The sequence below is a fragment of the Cricetulus griseus genome, chromosome 2 (genome assembly GCF_003668045.3).
Source record: "Cricetulus griseus strain 17A/GY chromosome 2, alternate assembly CriGri-PICRH-1.0, whole genome shotgun sequence".
Lineage (NCBI taxonomy): Eukaryota > Metazoa > Chordata > Mammalia > Rodentia > Cricetidae > Cricetulus > Cricetulus griseus.
The window spans coordinates 264,281,899-264,305,752 of record NC_048595.1 but is presented as its reverse complement, the minus strand read 5'-3'; the positions used below and the strand labels follow the sequence as shown (position 1 = coordinate 264,305,752).

General features: G+C 44.6%; 1 protein-coding gene across 2 annotated transcripts in view; it reads left to right on the top strand.

Moving 5' to 3' along the window:
* The window catches only part of Armc2 (armadillo repeat containing 2), a 110,465-nt gene that overhangs the window by 61,213 nt on the left and 25,398 nt on the right, over positions 1-23,854 (top strand). For both annotated transcript variants that reach the window (XM_027402226.2, XM_027402228.2), the window contains exons 12-13: positions 9,354-9,499; positions 13,632-13,731. In XM_027402226.2, coding sequence (XP_027258027.2) covers positions 9,354-9,499; positions 13,632-13,731 — 246 coding nt within the window. The remainder of the gene's footprint in view (positions 1-9,353; positions 9,500-13,631; positions 13,732-23,854) is intronic.

Sequence of the window (23,854 nt, the reverse complement as noted above, 5' to 3'; positions counted from 1 at the left end):
AAGACCCCTTCCCAAAATATAGTTTTTAGTCATAAAAAGAAAACAGACAAGAAGCTGTTTATATTATATGAATAATAAAGTGTGAGCAACATGACTTCACCACAAAACGATGCATACATAAACACACATGCACAGACCTGTGCTCTGACCAGAAGCAGCTCAAAGACCTGCGCCCGGGACTTCTTCAGAGCTCCTGCATCCATCTGCTGGGAAGGAGATTTCCTCCACACCAGGCCTTCATCTCTACTATCATCATCTTACAGTATCATTGCCTCTTATCTGGGGCTTCTGTGTCTGAGACATCACCACACTAGCTGTGGTGTACCACGGATACATTCTCCCACCGCTGCCCTCATCTTTGGGATGGATGGAAGGCTAGTGTCCTGTCACCTTTCTGTCTCTCTCATTCGCAGGCTCTGACCGCCACTGCTCCTCCTGCCCCCAGGCCACTCTCCACAGTCCAACACAGGAGACACATTGCACCCCATGAATTTCACTTCCCAGGACTCCCCCACTCCCCTCTACTCTAGACAGCAACCCCCAGGTACCTAACTTTTTCCAATTTGAATATTTAGCATCCTCTTCTCTTGACTACAGTTTCCCAAATCCTCCACAAACCTCTGAGTCCAGCAGCAGATGGTTTCTTCCCATTCACTGGACTCCAACAGGGTATCTTTAGGGAAACAGGATGACTTTAGGCCTGTGCCAGAGCCCACAGTGTGTAAATCCAACAAAGAGGTCGCAGAAAGGGTGTCAAAGCTCTAAGACTCTCTGGGTTGCAAGTCACACAATGGTGCTCACTGGTGTCATACCCCGCCCCCATTTTGTGCTTTCTGGCTTGAAAATACCATCTTGCTATCATCAAAGCCCCAAGCAATGTATTTTTTCAACTTAAGGAAGTTGTTTTTCAAAGTGCCTCGTACTGGAGTTACCTGGTTCTGAAGGCTGCCATGAACAGTCAGCTCCTTGGCTGAAGCCAAGGGGCAATAATTTTCCAAGTGTTTGTGGGTGACTGCTCCATACCATGTTTGGATTTGGAGGTGACATGGTCAATGGGACAACTCTTCAATAATCCCTACAACCAGAAAATAGTAGCCCATAACTTATATATTTCCACAGGGCTAGTGTTGCATTTGTTCTGTATACCAGACAGACACACATCATATAACTTTGGCATTTTGACAATAGGAGCTGCTCAGTGGAGCTGAGAGCCCCACCTTTGCTCTGAAGATGGAAGTTGGTAATATCACAAGTAACGCTGTAAAGTGTTGATCTCCACAGGTCAGGTCCCTTTAACCCTGTAGTAAATCGCCTGCCCTAAAGGGAGTTGCAGAGATGGAAATAAATTCGCCAGTGTTGATCAACAGCAGGCTATCTATCATGAGGCGTTGGCCTTCGTCTTCTCTCTAAAGGACAGTCTTTGGGGAAGCATAGCCTTCGAACGGAGGAAACACCTTTGTCAGAAACACTGACTGTAGCCGGGTGTGATGAGGCTGGTGTGTCTGTAATCTCAGCCTGTGGGAGGCTGAGATGGGAGAAATGTGAGTTTGAAAGGTAAAAAATAAATAAAACTTTTATACTTAACTAAATATTAATTCACAAGATGTTGCAAAAATTGTAAAGTGAGTTCCCAAGTACCCGCCATGAGGTCGAAAGTACCCACCACCCAGCTTCTCCTAGAGATGACATCTTAGGATGTTACCAAAACCAGAATCGATGAGGCCACAGTGCACCTGACTACAACTTTGTGTCTGCGTATTTTGCTTAAACACAATGTTCCAAAGGTTATTGAAACTTTGGGGGATCGTAATTCAGGGGATCAGTTACTAGGCTTGCTAATTTTTTGATGATGTACAAATTGTAATGACTTGTTTTTGTTTTTCTAGACAAGGTTTCTCTGTGTAGCCCTGGCTGTCCTGGAACTAGCTCTTGTAGACCAGGGTGGCTTTGAATTTACAGAGATCCTCCAGCCTCTACCTCCTGAGTGCTGGTTTAAAGGCGTGTGCCACCACCCGCCCGGTTGTAATGACTTTCACTTCCAAGTTTTCCACTTCCAAGCTTCTCTATTCCTGTAAAGGAATACCTTATCCTCCAGGGCACCTGGCCACTTACTCCCATGACATGAGAGATCAGGCATGCAGAGTCCAGGCCCACCCTTCTCTCTCCTCTGCCCTTTCTTGGGAAGCAACTTCCCCATGGGAACTCGTGCTTGCTTCTGATTCTCCAAGGACAGCAGGTCTGCAGACATGAGAGACTGGGCACTTCCCATCCTGTAATGCCTGGTTTCTGAACTGTGGATGGGTGGAGCCCATCGCCCTGGTTGGAGGATGAACTTTACAGCTAAGTCCTCAAATGCCATTTGCCTACCCAGTCACAGGCTCTGTCTGTCCCTAGAGTTTCAGAAAATACTATGTTGTAATGGCATCTTTTACAAGAGGAAGGGAGAAGCAGGACCAGGACAGGCCTAGACAGAGCCAGCAGTCAGGAAGGAGGGGTAGAGCCCAGCGTGGCCAGGAAGAATATGCTGAAGATTCAGTCACATGTTAGAGCCTCAAATGGGACATTGTGGAAGGGAGGACAGGGGTACTTCTTGCTGGCTGGGGGAAGAGAGGGGCACTTCCTGCTGCAGTGAAAAACCTTGGTAGGAGATGTGGTAGGCAGACCTCAGCAGGCTTGTGAATAAACAACTTTCCTATGCATATGCCTTTGTGGACTCCCGTGAGATTCTTGGAAATTTTTGGCTCTAACGGTGTCATGTGTGCAGTGACACTGTGTGGTTGGTGTCTTGTATTTCTGCCAGACTGTATTCACCATCTATGAGACAATGTGAAACCTCGTGGGTTACCACAGAGGCTTGGATTCGTTCATATATGTGGTCTCCGTTGGGCAAAAGTCCAAAGAATGAGTGTGCTTTCATTAATAGAGGGAGGTGGGTTTAGCTGAGGTTAGGAACAGTGCAGCTTTGGTGCTTCAGTCATGAGGCCCTGTTTGTGGTCACTGGTGATTATGTGTACCCTTTCATAGAGTCAGTGCAAAGTGGGACATTTGGCAATTGGCAGTTGAAGTAATACTCGAGGGACTTGGGTGTGGATATTCAGGACAAAAGAGATAAAATAAATGTGTTTAGAGGCAAATGCCAACAAGAGTGGGAGAAGCAAAGGAGGGAGTCTGGAGTCAGGACTCCAGGCTCCAGGGACACTTGTAGATATCCGCCACCCATTTCCTCATCTCAGAATCCAGGACCAAACTTTTCCTGCCTGCTCCACCTGTTGTTTGAAGCAGCAAATGGCATGTTGCATACAAGGAGCTCTGTCAGCCATGGAGTGGCTTGTCAGACCATTTGTGTAACACCATTTGCAATAGCAGAGAATAAAGTGGAGTCTTGATGCTGGCTGTGGTTGAAGAAGCATGGTGGCTTCTAGGCCCCTTAACCGTAGTGCACCCAAAAGGTTCTTAGAAAGATTCTTTTTAGGTTGGGAAAACGAGTATCCTGTGACAGTGTTCCGACTGAGGGTACTGGGGTGTTCATTAGCTTGCTTAAATCCCTGGAGTGCTCAGTAGCTTGCTTAACCTTGGGTGCTAAAGGAGAGCTCGGAGGTGGTATTTAGAACCATTCAGATGTGTGGCACCCCATATATGTGGTACCCCATATACCTGAATGGTGACTGTTGCTTCTAGACTCCCAGAGAGGAAGAAAAAAGAGCGTCACCCACTCTGGAAGGAGACAGTTGGGGTACTGGGGGGAGGAGTGGGACTCATGCCCACCAAGTATCCCTCTTTTTTGCTCCCCTATAGCAGGAAATGGCAGCAAGGGGGCCCCAGCTGCTGGGCCTATGCTGTGGCCTAAGCCAGTGCTCTCAAAAGTCTAAGACAAAGTTTTCTCTGGTTTGCTAAGGCATTTTCAGTTCATTACTGGTCAAAAATACAATTTAAAATGGATAATTATATACCAATAGTCAATTTGAAAAAAATAGGTATATTAAGTTTTAGCAGTTCTGGCTAATTGCATTTAAAAGGCTGTTTGAGCCTGTATAAATTATCTAATCTCTTCTTAATGGTTTCCCTAGGGTAGAGGGTTTCATTTCATGGTAGAGTGCTTGCCTGGCAAGTACAAAGCCCTCGGTTCAGTTCCCAGCACCAAAATGTAAAATAAAATAAGAATGGGTCTCTTGATACTGACTGCACAGCGAGACTTCAAGATTCAACAAGTTCAAGGGGAAACGGGCAGCTTTGCCAGGCTCTTCAGTGCGTCACCTGCCTGAGGGCGGGGCATCGGAGAAGGAGTATGAAGCTGCAGTAGATGTGCAGCCATGGCCAAGACAGAATGTTTCTCCCTGGACAAACAGCAAATGTAGATCCCCTTTGTTCCGCTCACTGTGTAACAAGTCAGAGACACTGAACCCTCCTCCTCCTTCCTTCCTTCCTTCCTTCCTTCCTTCCTTCCTTCCTTCCTTCCTTCTTCTACCCCTATACACAGCCAGATGCTTCCTGACTCTGCCTATCTCACCTGCTGCAAGTAGAAGAATTGCATCTCCTGGTTTATACTTTGTTTCCTGGTGAAATGGCAGCTGGGAGTTGGGAATGGATGGCTCGAGCAAGCCCTTTAGAAGCTAAATGGGCATCATTTGACCTCTGCTGCCTTTAAAGAAAGGATCTGAGATGGCTTAAGAGATTGTGTACGAGAAGTAACAATAACGAAGGAGAATCGGGCACTGGTGGACAGAAAGGAGCAAGCAAACATATCTCTGAGGAAGCTTGGACTCCATCAGCTCCAGCCTTCAGGCAGGGTGGGTGGGCTGGCCTGGGCATGGAAGATAACCACCCATAAAGCACAGGCCTGGAGCCATCCTGGCTTAGCTCCATGCTGAGTTTTTATTGGATTTAAACTGTGAGTTTTTATTGGATTTAAAGTTTTCGCTCATGTGAAAGGAGCTTTAAGAGTTGGAGTGAAGTTCAGAATTAGGTTTGGGACTCACCCTTCTGATTGCTGTAACCCCCCCCCCCCAGCTTCCCACTTTAATCTCTGCTTCCCAGAAGTTTCTCAAATGGAAACTTTGCCCCCCTCACCTCTCCCTTTTCCTTTCATTCCTCTTTCCCTCTGGGTTTTATTCGCCCCCAGCAACTAACACTGAAAAGCTCTTTTTTATTTTTTGAGGTAGGATTTCTCCTTGTAATAGCCCTGGCTGTCCTGGAACTCACTTTGTAGAACAGGTTGGCCTTGAACTCACTGAGATCCACCTGCCTCTGCCTCCCAAGTTCTGGGATTAAAGGCATGGGCCACCACCACCCAGTGACCAAAAGTTTTAAGAAATAGATTGTGTGAAGCCAGGCTGTGGTGGCTCAGCCCTTAATCCCAGCACTTAGGAGGTAGAGGCTGGAGGATCTCTGTGAGTTCGAGACCAGCCTGGTCTACAAGAGTGAGTGCCAGGACAGCCTCCAAAGCCACAGAGAAACCCTGTCTCAAAAAACCAAAAAAAAAAAAAAAAAAAAAAAAAAAAAGAAAGAAAGAAAGAAAGAAAGAAATGGATTGTGTGATTGTGTGATTGGAGAGATGTCTCAGAAGTTAAAAACACTTGCTGCACTTATAGAGGACTCAGGTTCACATCCCAACACTCCTGTGATGGCTCATGACAGTCTATGCCTCTAGTTCCAGGGAATCTAATACCCCTCTGGCCTCTGTGGCCACCAGGAACTTACATAGTGCACATGCATGGGTACACAGAAACACTCAAACACATAAAAGTAAATAAACCCTAGGAAGGAAGGAAGGGAGGGAGGGAGGGAAGGAGGAAGAAAGGAAGGAAGGAAGAAAGGAAGGAAGGGCTGGTACAACAGAGGGTCTCCCCATGGCAGAGGAGGCATATGAAAGCAATGATTGTGTGTGTGTGTGTGTGTGTGTGTGTGTGTGTGTGTGTGTGTGTGTGTGATGTATACATAAGCCCAGGGAGAGGCTTGAGCAAGGTGGTGTTGACACAAAAAAAGGCACTGACTAGTCACTATGCCATCTGTACAAAGAAGTGGATCTGCTAGGCCCTGCAGGTGAACACAAGGCTACAGGGTAGTTAAGGAAGACATGCTGACTGAGGAAATATGTGGAAAGGCCGGTGCTGGGAGGGGATGAGCATGATGTATGGCGGGGAGTGGAAAGAGCCAGGTACAGGAGGTGGATTTGGAGGCACGGGCAAGAGAGTGAGGGCTGGTAAGATGGGGTATTGTCCCTTGGCTTTGGGAAGTCTCTGAGGGGGGCATGTTGAAAGTTCCTCATCTCAGTGAGTGGCCTTGGGAGAGCCGGACAGACTGCAGTGGCAGATGGTGTCTATTCAGGGGTTATAGAGATTGGCAAGAGATGAAGTTGTGAGAGAGATGGTGGCAGCCAGAGCATGCTCAGAGCAGGGGAGCTTTCCTTTGTATATGCTCCTTGAACCTGGGGGCTCTGTGGCAAAAGGACCAACAGAGCATATGCCTCCCTGAAGCTTATGGCCCAGTGTAGGCAAGAAGCCAGAGCATAGTGCAGAGTTCTCGTGGGGTCTATGGTAGGAGGTGAATTGGAGTGACTGAGAACAGCCAGATCCTGAGGTTATGGTCAGGTCACCGAATCTTATCCTGAGAAAAATGGACACAGCCACCAGGGCTTCAGATGACAGAAAGCAAGGGGACTTTCTGGATCTGGGCACCCAGACTGATGGCGTCATGTGCTGAGGTGTTACTAGGTAGTTTTCACACAGGGTATAATCTTAATGCATTTTTTTTTCTGCCAGTACTACAACTAACAAATGTGGAAATGCTCGAGATATCATATATTACCCCTCCAACTATGTGCACGCCATACAATACAGCATGCACAGAAATAGGGATTTAAGTCATATGACATACAATGTATCAATACATGTGCTCCACTCCTGATTGCTCCTTTTTGGGGGTAGAGTATCTCACTTATTATGTAGCCCATCTTGGTGTCAGTTCACAATCCTCCTGTCTCAGCCTTCAAAATGCTGAGGTTACAGGTATGAGACATTATTCCCAGCCACTGGGTCATTTACAAAAATAATGTGTTTGGAGCAGAAGAATTGTAAAATTTTTAACTTTCTCTCGAGAAGAGAAAAGGAAGCAGGGAGGGATAAATTGGGGTTTAAATAAGAGGTAATAGTTCCTAGGGAAACTGTGATCCTGTTAGATCCTAAAACTTAGGAGGCTAGTGAGGGAACATAGTGACTGTACTATACACTACAGCCACAGTTTTCCAGCCATGGCAGACAGAGAAAAGAAATTGTCCTCATGGCATGGTTGGCATGTGTGTTCCTGGCTCCCATGGCCCTGCCTGCCCTGGGGAACCAGTTCGTTGGGCACTGGTTGATTCTCCAGTCTTCTGGGGGAAGTAGGTGAACCGTCCTTTACACCAAATATTCTCAACTGGTGGGTCGTGACCCCTTGAATGGCCCTTTCACAGGAGTTGCCCAAAACCATCAGAAAACAGGTATTTACACTACAACTTCTAACAGTAGCAAAATTGCAGTTATAAAGTAGCAACAAAATTAATTTTATGGTTGGGGGTCAGCACAACATGAGGAACTGTATTAAAGGGTCTCAGTGTTAGAAAGGTTGAGAAGCACTTTTAGACTAATGAATCAGTAATGCCCCAGTGTCTGTCTATTTCTGCAGGGGACTGGGAGGGGCTGGCCCAAGAGTTCAGTTTTACAGCAGCCGTGGCCTGGAATTCATGGAGCTGTCTGTTAGTCGCACAGAGCCCCGCCCTTAGCTCCGTAGATGCCAACAGAGGTCCATGATCCACTGGAATGTGCTAGTAGTTTATTTCCCTGCTTATTTGTGATGTTGAAGCCTTCAAGGAAGAACTTAGGAGCCAACTACAAATGTTTTGTCGACATCCATTTGGAACATTTGCATTCTTTCTGTTTTCTACATGACCAGCTGTATTTTAATAAACTATATTTCACTTCATTGATCCAAAGGAAAAACTAATCAAGGGCACCTGTTGCTTTTTTTGGGACCAGGGCAGCACACTTTGCCTCCCACAGATGAGGATATAAGGGTTGAGGCGTGAGTGACAGTCCTAGTCATGTCACAGTGTGAGGGTGGGACTCGGTTCTCAGGCCACGCTCCCTCCTCTGCACCTCTGGGAGAAGCTCTTCAGAGCCACCCTGTGCAGTGGACACTAGCAATGACATCCACACATCCCATTATCTCATCTCATCTCACAGTGGTAAGACAGCCAGTTAGTACCACCCATCCCTGAGGTGAAGGTCCTGGGGGAGAGTGAGGAAGCAAGGCTGGCTGGAGCTGGGGGACTGAGTGACTTGCCATGAATCCCATGGGAAAAATCACACTGAAAATCAAGATCGCTAGACAACAAAATCACCATTACACATTTATCAAGTTACTGTCTTCTTGACCCTCTTGTCCAAGCAAAAAGCTTTCTTGAAAACACTTTTAGCAAAATGTGCTAAATTCATAAGAACTCAGTATTTACTTCTGAATAAAATGAGACTAAAAGTCTTACATAACTATTGGCTTCATCACTTTTTCAGTGGTATGTAAAAGGATTTAGAGTGGAAACCAGGTGTAGGGATGCACACCTGTAATCTCAGGCAGGAGGATCAGAAGTGAAGGTCAGCTACAGCTACAGAGCAAGTGTGAGGCCAGCCTGGGCTACACAGAATCCTGTCACAGCATCCTGTCTCAAAACAACAGGAACAACAAAGAATTTAGGGGCTGACCAGATGGCTCAGTGGGTAAACGCACTTGCCGCCAAGCCTGAGGGCCTAAATCTGACCCCTGGACCTCACATGGTAGAAACAGAGAACTGACTCTCACAGTTGTTCTTCGACTTCTCCATGGGCTATATGGCATATGTGTGTGTGACACACAATAATTACATATTAAATAAATAAATGTAATAAAAAGTTTTTAAAAAGTATTTGGAATTGAAAGGTTCTAATATGCAGTACTCTCCTGTCTATGACAGGGTCAGTCAAAGACAAGCTGGTGTTGTTTAACTCTGGAGGTTTGGTAAACTATTTACTTAAAAATATTAATATTCCATCTATATGTTTTTGTATTTGTTTGTTTGAGACAGGGTCCCTCTCATAGCCCAGGCTGGCCTTAAACTTGTAACTGTTGAGTCTTAGCTTCCTTGTGTTGAGATTATAGTCATGCACCACACCCAGGTCTTCCATTCTTCACAGTTGAGCTGACTTGGGATTCTTTGTCCTTGTGCAAGCCTTACCCCTACCCCCTCCTCTGAGGAGCACTCCGGGGAGGCAGAAGGCGTGGGTTTCCTAGTGGTGTTGCTCTGTTTTTAAGCTTTAATAAAATGACACAAGCACACGTTCTCCTAGACAACTGCTACTTTGAGAAACTTGGCGGACTCACCACTGACGAGAAGCAAGCTCCTGAACATCGGAGCCTTCCCCCAGCTCTGCACAGTGATGGAACAGTACATGGACGACAAGGATGTCTGTACCAATGTCGCCAGAATATTTAGGTATGTAGACTAAGACAATGAAGACACCTCATTAAAAATGCTGCACTTGTTAGTTTTTGTGACCCCGGAATAAAGTCGAGTTGCCAGGGAAGAGGAAACCTCAATTGAGGAATGGCCTCCATCAAACTGGCCTGTGGGCATTAATATGAGGTGGCCTGGCCCACAGTGGGACGAACCTCTGGGCAGATAGGCCTGGACTATATAAAAGGTAGAGTGGCAAGCTACCCTTTCCCCAGTGCTTCATCCCAGCAAAGAGAAGCAAACCAAGCAAATGCTGATCTTTATTTTGAGTTCTCTCTTGTATTTGTGTGTATAAGGTAGAGGCTGGCAGACAGTGCTCAGTGGTGCTGTGGATGTCTGCCAGAGGGCAAAGTTGCTGCATGGACTGTGGCCTGGGCAGCTCGATTCTAACATTGCATTCTCAGAATTTTGTGTCAATTGTTTGAACTTGGGCTCACACATTCACTAGTCACCTTTGCACTTTCTCCGACCCACATTTGATAATCATTTGAATCTAGGTTGTTTGAAAGTAGCTAGATACTCATCAGTTTCAGAAATGCCTTTAAATTGTGCACTTATACTTTTCCTTCAGTGCACTTGGCCAACAGTGCAAGATGGCTCCCCATTCCCGTCTATCTCTTGCTCTGAGGCTGGGTCTGTCTTTGTAGTCCAAAGCCCAGTCCTCTGACCTCGGCCTCCTAAAGATAAGATTATAGGCATGTGCCACCTCACCTGACTTTTTAAAAATATTCCTTAAAACAATTTAATAAATATCTCCATAAAGGTTTCACATCCTTTCAAGATTTATTCCCAGGACCTTATGGAAAAGTTACTTCCTCGTAGGCTATACTGATGATTGTAAATATAATCAATAATTACCTATTAATTTTATAGTCAGGATCTGGTGAGCATATGTCTGTCTATAAATTCTTTTATGTTAGTTTGTTTCGTCAAAATATTGCAACTTTTCTCCACCTAAGTTTTTAATTTATTTATTAATATATTGAGATAGCCCCATAGTCCAGGCTGGCCCTGAACTCCTGGCAATCCTGCCTCAGCCTCCCAAATGTTAGGATTATAAATCTGAGCCATCATGCCTAGCTCCCAGCTTTTCTTTTTCTTTTTTTTTGTTTTTTGTTTTTTGTTTTGTTTTTTGTTGTTGTTGTTGTTGTTTTTTCGAGACAGGGTTTCTCTGTGGCTTTGGAGGCTGTCCTGGAACTAGCTCTTGTAGACCAGGCTGGTCTCGAACTCACAGAGATCCACCTGCCTCTGCCTCCTGAGTGCTGGGATTAAGGCATGCACCACCAACGCCCAGCCCAGCTTTTCTTTATTACATTGCTTAGGACTCTAATACAAACCTTGAGGGAGCTGGCTCTCTCCTTCCTGACTTTTAAAGAATTGTTGCACAATCTCACCAGCTGAAAATAATTGTTTTACCACCACACACACACCTCATTTTGGAGATAAAAATTCCAATACATAGACCCGGCTGGCCTCGTACTCACAGATATCTCTCTCTCTCTGCCTCCAGAGTGCTGGGATTAAAGATGTGCATGCACTATTACGCCTGGCTCTTTAGATACCATTTGAAAGCCATAATAAAAAATTCTGTGTCATTAAACCTAGTTGTTAATTCATATGCTTGCCTGGGATCCATTGATCACATGCATTAATTTTTCAATCCATTAATGTAGTAAATTACTTTAGTAGGTTTTCTTTTCTGGGGTGTGGGTGCGTGTGTTCGTGTGTGCATGAGTGCGTGTGTGCTCGAGCTTCAGTGTAGTGCATGTGGAGGTCAGAAGACAATCTCAAGGGTTTGCTGGAGTGTTGGTTCTCATCTTCCACCCTGTTTGAGTCAGGCTCTCTCTTGTTCACTTCTCTACCTCCCATCCCTCATAGGAGTTCTGGGCTTACAGACAGGCCGTGTTCTACAGTCCCTGGCTTCTATCTGGGGATCTGAACTCAGATCTTCAGGCCTTCAGGGCAAGTGCTTTATCTGAGCAATCTTCCCAGTCCCTAGGTTTTCTTATGGTAAGCTGTTGTGGGATTTAGTTAACTAATGCACCGTTCCACACTTTTATGAATGGCCAATGAGTTACAACCATCTTGCCTTTTCCTTTTTAATATTATTTTTGTGTTTTCAGTTTTGAATTATGGGAAAGTATAATCAAAGTGTGTGTGGATAGTAACTACTGATTAAATTATTAACACTCCCTCCCTTATTTTCTTCCTCCTTTCCTTCCCTCCTTCCTTCTTTTCTTCCTCCTGTCTCTGTCTCTCTGTCTCTCTGTGTGTCTCTGTCTCTGTCTCTGTCTCTGTCTCTGTCTCTCTCTCTAGTCTCGTTTTGTTGCCAGACTGATCCCAAACTGCTGAACTCAGATGGTCCTCCTTCCTCCTCTGTCTCCCAAGTAGACACGACTTCTGGTACTTGCCAATGGCTAGCTAATTCACCTGTTTAAAGATTACATATGCTGTCATGTTTTCCACTTGGTTCAGGTTCAGACAGTTTTTTTTTTTTTTTTATGAGAATTTGTTCATTTCCCCCCTAAGTTTTCAAACAACATTAAATGGTTCCATTTCAACTTTTAGAGGCTGAGGCAGAAAGTTGGCAGTTGTCTGAGACCTGCTTGGAGTACATAGTAAGGTCCTGTTTTAGTAAATAAATAAATATGGTGTGTAATTCTGTACTCTGTAGCTCTGAGGTAGAATGCTTGCCTAGCATGGAGAGGCCCTAGGTTCGGTTTCTAGTACCTCAATCAATCAATGTTCATTTTAACTAGTTTTGTCTCTAATGATACATTTTTGTTTTTTTTTTTTTTTTTTGCAACTATGTGTACTGTACTTACTGTATGATGGGCAATCTTCTAGGGACTCTCCAAGAACTAATCAAATAGGTGTCATTATTGTCACCTTCATCCAATGTAGAAGGAAACTGAGGCACAGAGAAATGCACCTGTATTCCTGATGTCATATAATCAGCAGAACCCATAGCTGCAGTTCATCTGACATCATACAATCAGCAGGTCACAGAGCTGAGTTCATCCTAACATCATAAATCAGCAGGTCCCAGAGCTGCAGTTCATGCTAAGGTCATACAATCAGCAAGTCACAGAGCTGCAGTTCATCTGACATCACACAATCAGCAGGTCATAGAGCTATAGTTTGAGTCAGGCATTTTTGACTGTAGAATACAAACTGACAGTATTTCTCTGTGTAGCCCTGACTGTCCTAGAACTTGCTCTGTAGACCAGGCTGTTCTTGGACTCAGAGATCCGCCTGCCTCTGCCTCCTGAGTGCTGGAATTAAAAGCATGTGCCACCACCGCCTAGCTAGAATTCACACTTATTACTCCCATGTTATGTGGCCTCTTTGTTATTAAAATGGCTTTTCATGTTTGATTTTTTAAAAATTTCCTTGATCAGTCTTGTGAAAGGTTTGATAGTCATTAGTCTTGTAATATTTTAAAGATTTATTTTATGTATACTGTGAATGCCTGCATGTATGTATGTATACCACATGGGTGCCTGGTGCCCTCAGAAGTCAGAAGAAGCTGTTTCCTGTATTGGCGCTGGAGTTGCAGGCTGAGCCACCATGTGGGTGTTGGGAACTGAGCCTGGGTCTCTTCAAGAACAGTGAGTGCCCTTAACTGCTAAGCCTTTCCCCCCACTATTAGTCTTTGCAAAACATTAGCCCTTTCTTCCAAAAGTTGCTCTTCGTCATGGTGTTTATCTGAAGCCATAGAAAGTAAAGTAGGACACTATGCTGCCATCTTCGGGGGTTCTGCTTCTTTTGGGAACCAGAACCAGGGGCTCATGCTTGCTAGACAAGTGTTTACCACTGAGCGAAGTCCTCAACCCCACTAAGGATGGGGCCTTAAAAAGTCCCTCTGTCCTCCTAGAATCTAGAGCAGACAGCAAGCCTCTTAGTGTTTTCTCTGGACTTTGCAAACTAAACTTTATCTTTGTATCAACTGTAATCCTTGGACAGTGAATCAGCTATTTCTGTGGACTGTATGAGGTATTTCTGGACTTCCCTTCATGAGTTTGCATGGTCTGCTTTGAGAGTTTTACTATGTGTACTTAAATAAAAAAAAATAGTTTATTCTTATTTTCCCATTTGGCATTTCCCACAGCAAACTGACCTCTTACCGAGACTGCTGTGCAGCCCTGGCCAGTTATTCCAGATGCTACGCCTTGTTTCTGAGTCTCTTGAACAAATACCAGAAGGAACAGGTCAGTCACACATGCTTTCTTCAGTGTCTTCGGTGTCTGTGCTGGTGTACCTGTGGAAGCCCAGTTTGAGTGAGTTTGTTTTTAACATATCAGTTCCTGCTGGAAGCTTCCATTGGTGGCATAATGGCCCCAGGAGACAGTGAATACCTGCAAGGGTCGAACAGAGAGTAATCTACTGCAGAATCTGTCTCCATGATATATGGTTGTTGTGGTTTAGGTTGTGGACGGCAGGAGTTCCATTTGTCTTGGGAATTTACAGACTGCCTACATGAGTTGTTCTGGGGTGGGCATGAAGTACACTGGCTATTTCTGTAGAAGCCCCGCTGAACTTCAGCCCAGGCTTATGGAGTCAGATGAGCAGGATGAGGCCTGTCCATCGTCCATCGGCATCTTTACAAGAACCATGGGGATTTAACATTCAGGTAAAGCTGGGGACCTCCACATGGGAGGCACCTTTTAGGCTTTAAATTCACTAATTCTTCGATCCTATTGTATTTTACAATATGGAATTCTAGACAAAGCATTTGAAGATTTATTTATTTGTGTGTATATATCTGTGTGCCTGAGTGTATGTATATCTGTGCACCACATGCGTGCAGGAATCCTAGGAAGCCAGAAGAAGCACTGGGCCCCTGGAACTCAAGTGACACATAGTTGTGAGATGCCTAATGTGGGTCCGGGGAACTGAACCTGGGTCAGAGCAGCAAGTGCTCTTAACTGCTGAGCCGGATCGCTGGACCTCAGGGTAAAGTATTTATGAAAGAACATAGCTTTAATGAATCAGGAAAAATGTGTAATAGGATTTTTACACTCTAAAACTACATTTATGCATTTATTTATTACATGCACACACAGAGACAATGTGTGGCAGTAAGAAGACAACTTGTGGCTGATTTTTTTTCTATCAGATGGGATCCAGGAATTGGGATCAGATCATGTTTGGCAGCAAGTTGCTTAACCCAATGAGTCGTCTTGCTAGCCTTATAGTTGTTTTCAGTTGATGAGCATAGCCCAACATGGCACCCATCTGTAATCCCAGGATTTGAGAGGTGAGGGAGGAATATAGGTAGTTAAGAGGCCAACCTGGGCTACATGTGATTTTTTTATTTTTAACAAAATAAGCCCCACAAATGACTTCTCTTTAATACAGTTTTGCTACTTGATACAAATACTAGCATTTTGACTGTCTGTTAAATTTAGCCTTCTTTTATTCACCCTTGTAAATGACTAAAGAGAAATTTTAAACATGAACTCAATATGTATTTATTTTGAACATGGCAAGCTCATTTTTTTTTTCCAGACAGGGTTTTTCTGTCTAACCATCCTGACTGTCCTGGAACTAATTTTGTAGACCAGGCTGGCCTTGAACTCACAGAGATCTGCCTGTCTCTGTCTCCCAAGTGCTAGGATTAAAGGCATGCGCCACCATCGCTCTGCAAACATGGCAATTTCTTAAAGTCACTTAAGTCACAGAAGCTTCAGGCCAGTAGCTGAGTCACTTGCAGACCTGGATAATATTCATCCAAAGCTTTGTCTTTGTGTCAGGCCCAGGTCACCTTAAAGCATACACCCTATTGCCACCAAATGGAACTGAATATAATTTTTCCAGCCAAGTACTTCTGTTGAAAATGACTAAATTTGTCAGCTTACATTATTTTAGCCATTTACTATTGAGTTCTTAGTGAAATTTCTATCACTGCCTCAATTTAAAGATAAGACCTTGTTGAATTCTTATGTTGAAAACTGATATACAAATATTTATTTATTTGTATATGCACACACATGATGGGAGGTATCACACACATATGAGGGGGATGGGTGGAAGTCAATGGGGTAGGATAGAGGCAGACAGAGCCTGGCAACTCTTACAAAGAAAACATTTAATTGGGGGGTGGCTCACTCACAGTTTCAGAGGTTCCTTCCATTATCATCACAATGGGGAACATGGCAGTGTCCAGGCAGACGCGGCACTGGATCTGAGAGTGCTATGTTTTTGTACACAACAGGAAGTCAACTGATTGTCACATTGAGGGAAGCTTGAGAAAAAGACCCCAAAGCCTGCCCCCACAGTGACACACTTCTTCCAACAAGGCCACACCTCCTAATAGCGCCACTCCCTTTGGGGGACTCACTGATTGGCTAGACTGGTTGCCAGCACAACACCACCCCCACCTGTCCAGTGCTGGGATTGCAAGTGTGTGCCACCTCATGCATCTGTGTATGTGGGTGCTGGGAATCTGAACTCAGGCTCCCAGTCTTGCACAGCAAGCAGGTTATCCACAGAACCATCTTTTAAGCCCCAGGAGTTCCTTTTTCTAAGGAAAAAGAAAAGATAGAAAATACAGTTTATTATAGCCTGGAAAGAAATCTTTTAGATGCTATACTTAAAAGAGGTTTATACACTTTATCTTGTAATTGAATTTTTATGGTCTCTGTAATTTTATTCTACCATCGTTGTTATTTTTACTGTGCCAGAGACTGCAGGAACCTGCCATGCAGCTTAGCTCATGGTGTGCTGGCATCGTTGTTATTTTTACTGCAGAAGTTTGGTCTTGGGTGACCTAGATGACTGAGCTGGAGAAGATCTCTTTCTGCCTTGTATTAGGGTTTTCAGGAGCTGAGGACGTGGTGGCTTAAAAGAGACCATGCTGAGCTTGCTGCGTCAGCCCCAGAACTGGGCTTCTCCAGCACTTACATACAAGCCAGTGGCATGGTGGTCCCCTGCAATTCCAGAACTGGGGAGGCAGGGACATGTGTCCCTGGGGTGAATCTGGTTACCTAGAGTAGCCAAATTGGTGACCGCTGAGTTCAAGTGAGAGAACCTACCTCAGTATTTAAGGTGGAGAGTCATTGAGGAAGATGGTAGATGTCACCCACTGACAGTCACATGTATGTACACACATGTGCATGTAACCACACATTTGTGACCATGCACACACCACACACACACATACCACACACATGACCCAAACATACCATACATTGAAAGACCCCCGAAGAGGTACTTTCGTAGAGGGAGACCCACACCCAGGAATCAGCGAGGCCACGAACTTGGATGCAAAAACAAGAGGCTTTATTGGAGACTCGGGTACCCGGGGCGACTTAGCTTCTGTGTGGCTAAGCGCCCCGAGCCAAGGGAAAGGGGTCCTTATATAGGGAAAAAGGCGCAAGCTAGGAGCAGGGATTCTATTGGATAATTCTAATGAGGCATTGTACAGAGCTATTCCCATTGGTCAATGTATATGAGGCGCTATACAGGGTTATTCAAATGAGGCAAAGTACAGAGTTATTCAAATGAGGTGAAACACAGAGTCTTTCAAATGAGGCGAAATACAGAATCATTTCTATTGGATGGTTCAAATAAGACACAGAGCCATTCCAGATCAGCATATTCTCAAGGTCTGGTGTCTGGTACAACAGACTCAATCCCCCCTCCCCTCCGCGTCCAGATGGCTAACCTTAGGGGCGGAGACCTTGGGACGGAGTGTTTCTCATCGGGCGGGGCTCAGGGGCAGGGCTCCAGGCCGGCTCACTTGGTGTTCGTTCTCGGGCCTGCCCACCTGGTGCTCGTTGCTCGGCCCCAGCCCCGAGGCGCGGTGCCAGGCGGGGCGGGCCGGGGGCGCGAGCCCTGCCGGGGTGAAGGCTTGGGAGGCCCCGGCAGCTTCGGGGCAGGGGGCTCAGGGGCATTTCGAGCGGGTCTTTCAACATTCACATGCACACATACACACACCACACTCTCTGACATACATATACACACACACACCACATACACACCACACACATCCCAGATACCCTCACACTCATACCACACACTCATGCATGCACACACATTCTCTCTCTCTCTCTCTCTCTCTCTCTCTCTCTCTCTCTCTCTCTCTCTCTCTTTCTCTCTCTCTCTCTCTCTCACACACACACACACACACACACACACACACACACACACACACACACAACCCTGAACTATATCTGTCAAGGAAACTGAGCAGTAAAGGGAACACTATCGTACCTGTGTAGAGCTGAAGTGTGACACAGTGGGAGCCCAAAAATGTTATAGCCTGTGCTTCCACTGACAGAGCCTTGAGCCCTTCCCTGTGAAGAAGACGTTAAAGCTGCAGGTGTGTTTGCTTTCACGACACCCCCTGAGCTTTGCGTGGTTTTCCCTTTACTCCCTCCCTTAAGCCAAAGAAATGACTTCCCAAAGAGCTAAAGTGAAAACCCAAGGTATGCAATGCTTCAACGCTTGTGTATTGTGCCAGGGTGAACTCTTCTTACGTCAGGAAAATAAAAGTATTCAAAGCTCACCAATAACAAGTGAGTGGGAGAAAGCCTGGCTTAGGAGAGTAGTGAGTCTTTGAATTTTCTATTGACTAATTGACTGAAGCCTAGATGTTGTGAAATTGTACATTAATTTGTAGATGTCTAAATGGTAGATAGGATGGCTTCAAAAGTTATGGGTAAGCTGCTATCCTGGTGTATTTCAGTTACTTTTGAAGGCAATTTATAAATTGCCTTCAATGCATTTAGTTTGGGCTTACCGTTTTTGGAGGGTTACAGTCCATCATGGCAGACAGAAGGCATGATGTCAGGAACAGCTAAAGAGGCTACATCTTAATCCATTAAGCAAGAGGGAGGGAGAGGCACAGACCTCAAAGCCCACCCCTGTTGTGGAATATTATTTTAACTAGGCAAAGATGTGTTAAATGCTATAGAATATTACTTTTAACTGTGTAAAGGAGTGTTAATTTTGTTTATGCTGCATCTGTTTAATTATGAAAAAAATGTGTAGCATTTGTTTCACCTTGCCTGCCTACGGTACCTGATTGGTCTAATAAAAAGGTGAACAGCCAATAGCTATGCAGGAAAGAGGATAGATGGGTCTGGTGGCCAGAAAGAATAAATAAGAAGAGGAATCTAGGCTCTGGAGAAGAAAGGAGAGGAATGAGAGAAGTAGGAGGAGAGACGGAGGGTGACACCCAGGGCTAGAAGCCAGGGAACCACCAATCAGACACTAGAAGCAGTGAAAGTAAGATATACAGAAAGAAAGAAAAGTAATAAGTCCGAGGAAAAGGTAAATAAAGAGAAACCGGTTAATTTAAGTTAAAAGAGCTAACCAGAAAAGGGCTAAGCTAAGGCTGAGCATCCAAAACTAGTAAATCTCCATGTCATGATTTGGGAGTTAGTTGGTGGTCCCAAAAGCAAAAGCCTGGTACACACCCCCAGTGACATACCTTCTCCAACAAGGCCACACCTCCTACTCCTTCTGTCTTAGGGTTTCTGTTGCTATGAAGAGACACCAAGACCGCAGCAACTCTTTTAAAGGAAAACATTTGATTGGGGTGGCTTACATTTTCAGATGTTCAGTCCATTATCTTCATGGCAGGACTTGGTGGCATGCAGGCAGACATGGTGCTGGAGAAGGAGCTGAGAGTTATACATCTTGGTCCAAAAGCAGAAGAAGCAACTAGGTGCCACACTGAGCATAGCTTGAACATAGGAGACCTCAAATCCCACCCCCAAAATGGCACACGTCCTCCAGTAAGGCCATGCCTATACCCCAAAGCCACATCTCCCTATAGTCAGGTCTTTCTTTGGTCCACCAGCTCCCAAAAAATGGCACAGAGACTTGGACTTAAATTAAGTCATTCATATTAATCTGCCATGTGGCTCGTTACCTCTCCTCCATACTGTACATCCAACTTTCTCCACATCTCACTGGCCAATCTCCATGCCTCAGATTCTTCCCAGAGTTCCTATCTCTGCCCAGAGTCCCACCTATCCTCTCCTGCCTACTTATTAGCCATTCAGCTCTTTATTAAACCAAATCAGAAGGTTCCTAGGCAGGCAAAGTAAATCAGTTTCACACAGAGTGATCAAATATCCCACAGCACCTCCTACTAGTGTCACTCCATTTTTCTTTCAAACCACCACACTTTCTCAAAAAAATTCTTCCAACTGGGGACCAAGTATTTAAAACATACACCTATGAGAGTTATTCTCATTCAAACCACAGAATCTAACCCCCGATATTATTCTAATATTCTTATTTTAGGCTTTGCTTTTGTTTTTCTGAGACAGGCTCTCACATAGCCCAGGCTGGCCTTGAACTTGCTTCGTAGCCAAGGATGGCTTTGAACTCCTGATTTTCTTAAGTGCTGGAACTACAGGTGTGCACTGCCATGTCTAGCACTAATGTTCTTTTAAAGCCTCATACATGCTCAGTTCTTCAGTTGCTCCAGGAACAACTTTATTATCATATTGGCTTCCTCATTAGTAAGATTAGATATGTGTATGCAGTGAGGCAGAGTCTGATACAAACCCTCATGTAGCTCAGGCTGGCCTGACCATCTACCACCACCTCAAGCACTGAGATTACAGGTGTGCTCCGTGTTACAAGTGCACTCCACCACACCAACTGAGAAACAACTTTTATATTGTGTTTTAAACTTTTAAACATAGAGAGAGGGCTCAGTCCTCTCTTGTTCTTGCAGAGGACCCAGGTTTGATTCCCAGCACCCACACGGTGGATCACAACCATCTGTAACTCCAATTCCAGGGGATCCCATGCCTGTTCTGACCTCCTCAGGCACTAAGTACATATTTGGTGACATATGTGTGAGCTAAACACTAATACATATAAAATAAAATAAATATAAAAATGAAATTTTTCAAGTATCCCATTATTATGCCTTTTGAGCATTGCAATGCTACAGTTTTGAGCTTTTTTTCTTCTAGTAAGAAAAATACCTAATTTATATTTTCCTCAAAGCCAAAATACTTTAGAAGAGCAGGGAGAGTGGTCAGGCTACAACAAAGTAACCATGTGTCTCAAATACTTCAAGTCATTGCCAAAGTACCCATAAGTCTTGTACAAGTCTTTTTAGGGTGGTACCAAAGTTATCACCTATGCAGGTGCCTCCCCCATTGCCGTGTGTGTGTGTGTGTGTGTGTGTGTGTGTGTGTGTGTGGTGTATGTATATAGGTATGTGCGTGTATGATGTGAGTGTGTGTATGTGTGTATGAATGTGTAGTATGTATGTGGTGTGAGTGTGTGTGGTGTGTATGTGTGGTGTGTGTGTGGTCTGTGTATGTGTGTGTATGTGTGGTGTGTGTATGAATATATGTGTGCATGTATATATGTACATGTGTGGTATGAGTGTGTGTGTGTGTGTGTGTGTGTGTGTGTGTGTGTGATGTTTACATGAGAGTCTGTGAGATGCTTTGGGACCTGTAAAATGTAATAAAATATTTTTTCCTAATACTCAATTATCTCCCTAAATATTTACTGCTGTCTTTCTGGTTTGAGGAGGGCATACTAAGAACTACCCTCCCCCTGCTTCTTTTCATACTGGTGGGTGGTCATAAAAACAGCAAAACAGAGAGGTTAGATTTAAAATTATTTCAGTACAGGCCCAAGGGAGCAGCCCAAACCAAATTCCCACCGCACCCCAATATGTAAAGCCAGTTTCTAGAGAGAGTCTACACTTCAAAGTGGAACTCAACCCAGTGGCAGCTTAAGCAAACTTACTACTGACTGTGATTATTGTGTTGTATGAACTGTTTCTGCAAGATTAACTTAGGTTGTAGATATATATTTGAAAGCTTTGTGGTCTCTTAGTGAACAAAGCTAGCAGGGAGAGTTTAGCCATCAGGAGTCATCTACACCTTTATTCTGAGAGGTTTGTTTATTTCTAACTTAAGTGTCTCCACCCCCACCCTCAAGACATTTCCAAGGAATTTACTTAATCAACCTTCAGAGGGTTCTAGAAACCCACATTTCATATTTCAATTCTGCCCGCACCATCCTGTCATGCCTCATCTTGTCTATCTCAGAAAGTACGAGCTATTAGTTCCACCTAATTAGTATTTGGATAGGAGACCCTTATTTTTTTATAGGGCCCCAGGTGATGCTCAGTTCTTATGAAAACTGTGGTTTAATACAGAGTGAGTTCCAGGACAGCCAGGATCACACATAGAAGCCCTGTCTGGAAAAACCAAAACCAAAGCCAAACCAAACAAAAACAAAAGCCCCATGGTTTAGGAAATCAGTTTTGACCTTGACAGAACACCTATATAACAAACTTAAATGAAAAGTTAAATAATTGAATGAGAAATTTCTTTCTCAATAGATACCAAAGTATGATATGGTTCAGAAGATGAAATCGTATAGATGTCATTGTACTCATTAAGTGTGCCGAATCGAAAGCTGCCAGCAATAAGAACTAGTAATGGGGCAAACCAAGTACAAATGAATTTAGTCGCTAAACCCCGTGTTTCCGTGGGTATCACAAACCCCAGCCTGGGAGCTGGATCTGATGACTCTGGCCTGTACTGTAGGCTATTGTATTCAGCTATAAGAGGCTGAGGCAGGAGAATTCCAAGTTCAGGGCCTGCCTGGACCACAGAGTGCATTCAAATTAGTGAGGCCCTATCTCAAGGAAACTTGTAAAAGAGGTCTGTGGATGGATAGGGCCAAGTGGTGGAGCTCTCTCCTGGTGTGGGAAAGGCCCCAGTTTCCATCCCCAGCAACACAAAAGAAATGTGATAAAACCTGTGGGAGAATCTCGTGTTACACATCAAAGTTTCATTTTTATACAGTATTTCGGTCTTGTGATGATCACATGCATTCGTAAATGTTGCATTTTAGCTGGAATCGGTTAGATCGTAAAACTTAAAAGCTTCCTGAGCTCATTGCCAGTAAGTTGGAAAAAATCGTGACCTGTAAGTACCATGCCTTAGCTAGGGTTACTATTGCTGTGATGAAACACCATGACCAAAAGCAACTTGTGGGGGGTGGGGGTTATTTCACTCAAAGTTCCATATAAATAGTTCATCATCAAAAGCTGTGAGGGCAGGAACTCATGCAGAGACCATGGAGGGGTGCTGCTTACTGACTTGCTCAGCCTGCTTTCTTGTAGAACCCAGGTCATCAGTCCAGGGGTGACCCCACCCACAATGAGCTGGGCCCTCTCCCATCAATCACTAATTAAGAAAATGCCTCACAGCTGGATCTTATGGAGGCAGTTTCTCAATCCAGGCTCCCTCCTTTCAGTTAACTCTAGCTTGTGTCATTGAGGGCTCTTGAAGAGGACCTGGGTTTGATTCCAGCACTGACATGGCAGCTCACAGCTATCTGTAACCCCAGGTCTGGAGAATCTGATACCCTCTTTTGGCACCAGGCACACATACATGCAGCCAAAACACACATATGAACAAAGCAAAAGTAATTTAAAAATTAATGCTGAATAAAATGAAGGAAGGGGCCACTAATCTGGGTCTGGGGGAGTAACTCAATGGAGAGGGGCTGTCCAGTGTGTGGAAGGTTCTGGGTTCAAGTCATCCTCAAAAGCAGCAGAGAGAACCAGAGAAAAGAGCAGAGCTCCACACGCCCTTTTAGATCTTGTCCATCCCTTATCTACATCCCTGTGTCCGACTGGAGCCTGGACTGCATTCTCTGTGACACACACAGTTGTCTCATCTGCCTCTCATCCGGCTACTCTGAAAGCAGAGTGCCCCAATGCCCACTTGCTCCCGAGGCAGCATGGAGGGTCTGTATGCTTGACTTCTGAATAGGGCATGGCTCATTGCTGAGAGCCGCATTAAAATGAAAACGTACGGCTGTGTGTTTTTAAATCCCCTCCCCTCTCTTTGTTTTTTTTTTTTTTTTTTTTTTTTTTTTTTTTTTTTTTTTTTTTTTTGTATTTTGAGACAAGTTTCTCTATGTAGCCCTGGTTGTCCTGGAACTCTTTCTGTAGCCCAGGCTGGCCTCAAACTCACAGAGCTCCGCCTGCCTCCCGAGTGCTGGAATTAAAAGCGTGCACCACCTCCACATGACTTAAATCTTTTTTTTTGACATGTGATCTTGCTATGTAACCTGGATAGCATGGAACCCACCAGGCTGGCATTAAACAAGCAATCTTTCTGTCTCTACCTCCAGAGTGCTGGGATTACAAGTGTATGCCTGTTATGATTTTACAGACCATACGATCAGAAATCTAAAACACATGCCTCTAGTCCTAGCACTAGGGAAGCTGAGGCAGGAGGATCATGAGTTAGGCACCAGCCTGAGCTACATAGGGTTCCCCTGGAAACCACCCCCCTAAAAGCTTCATACTGACAAATGTCA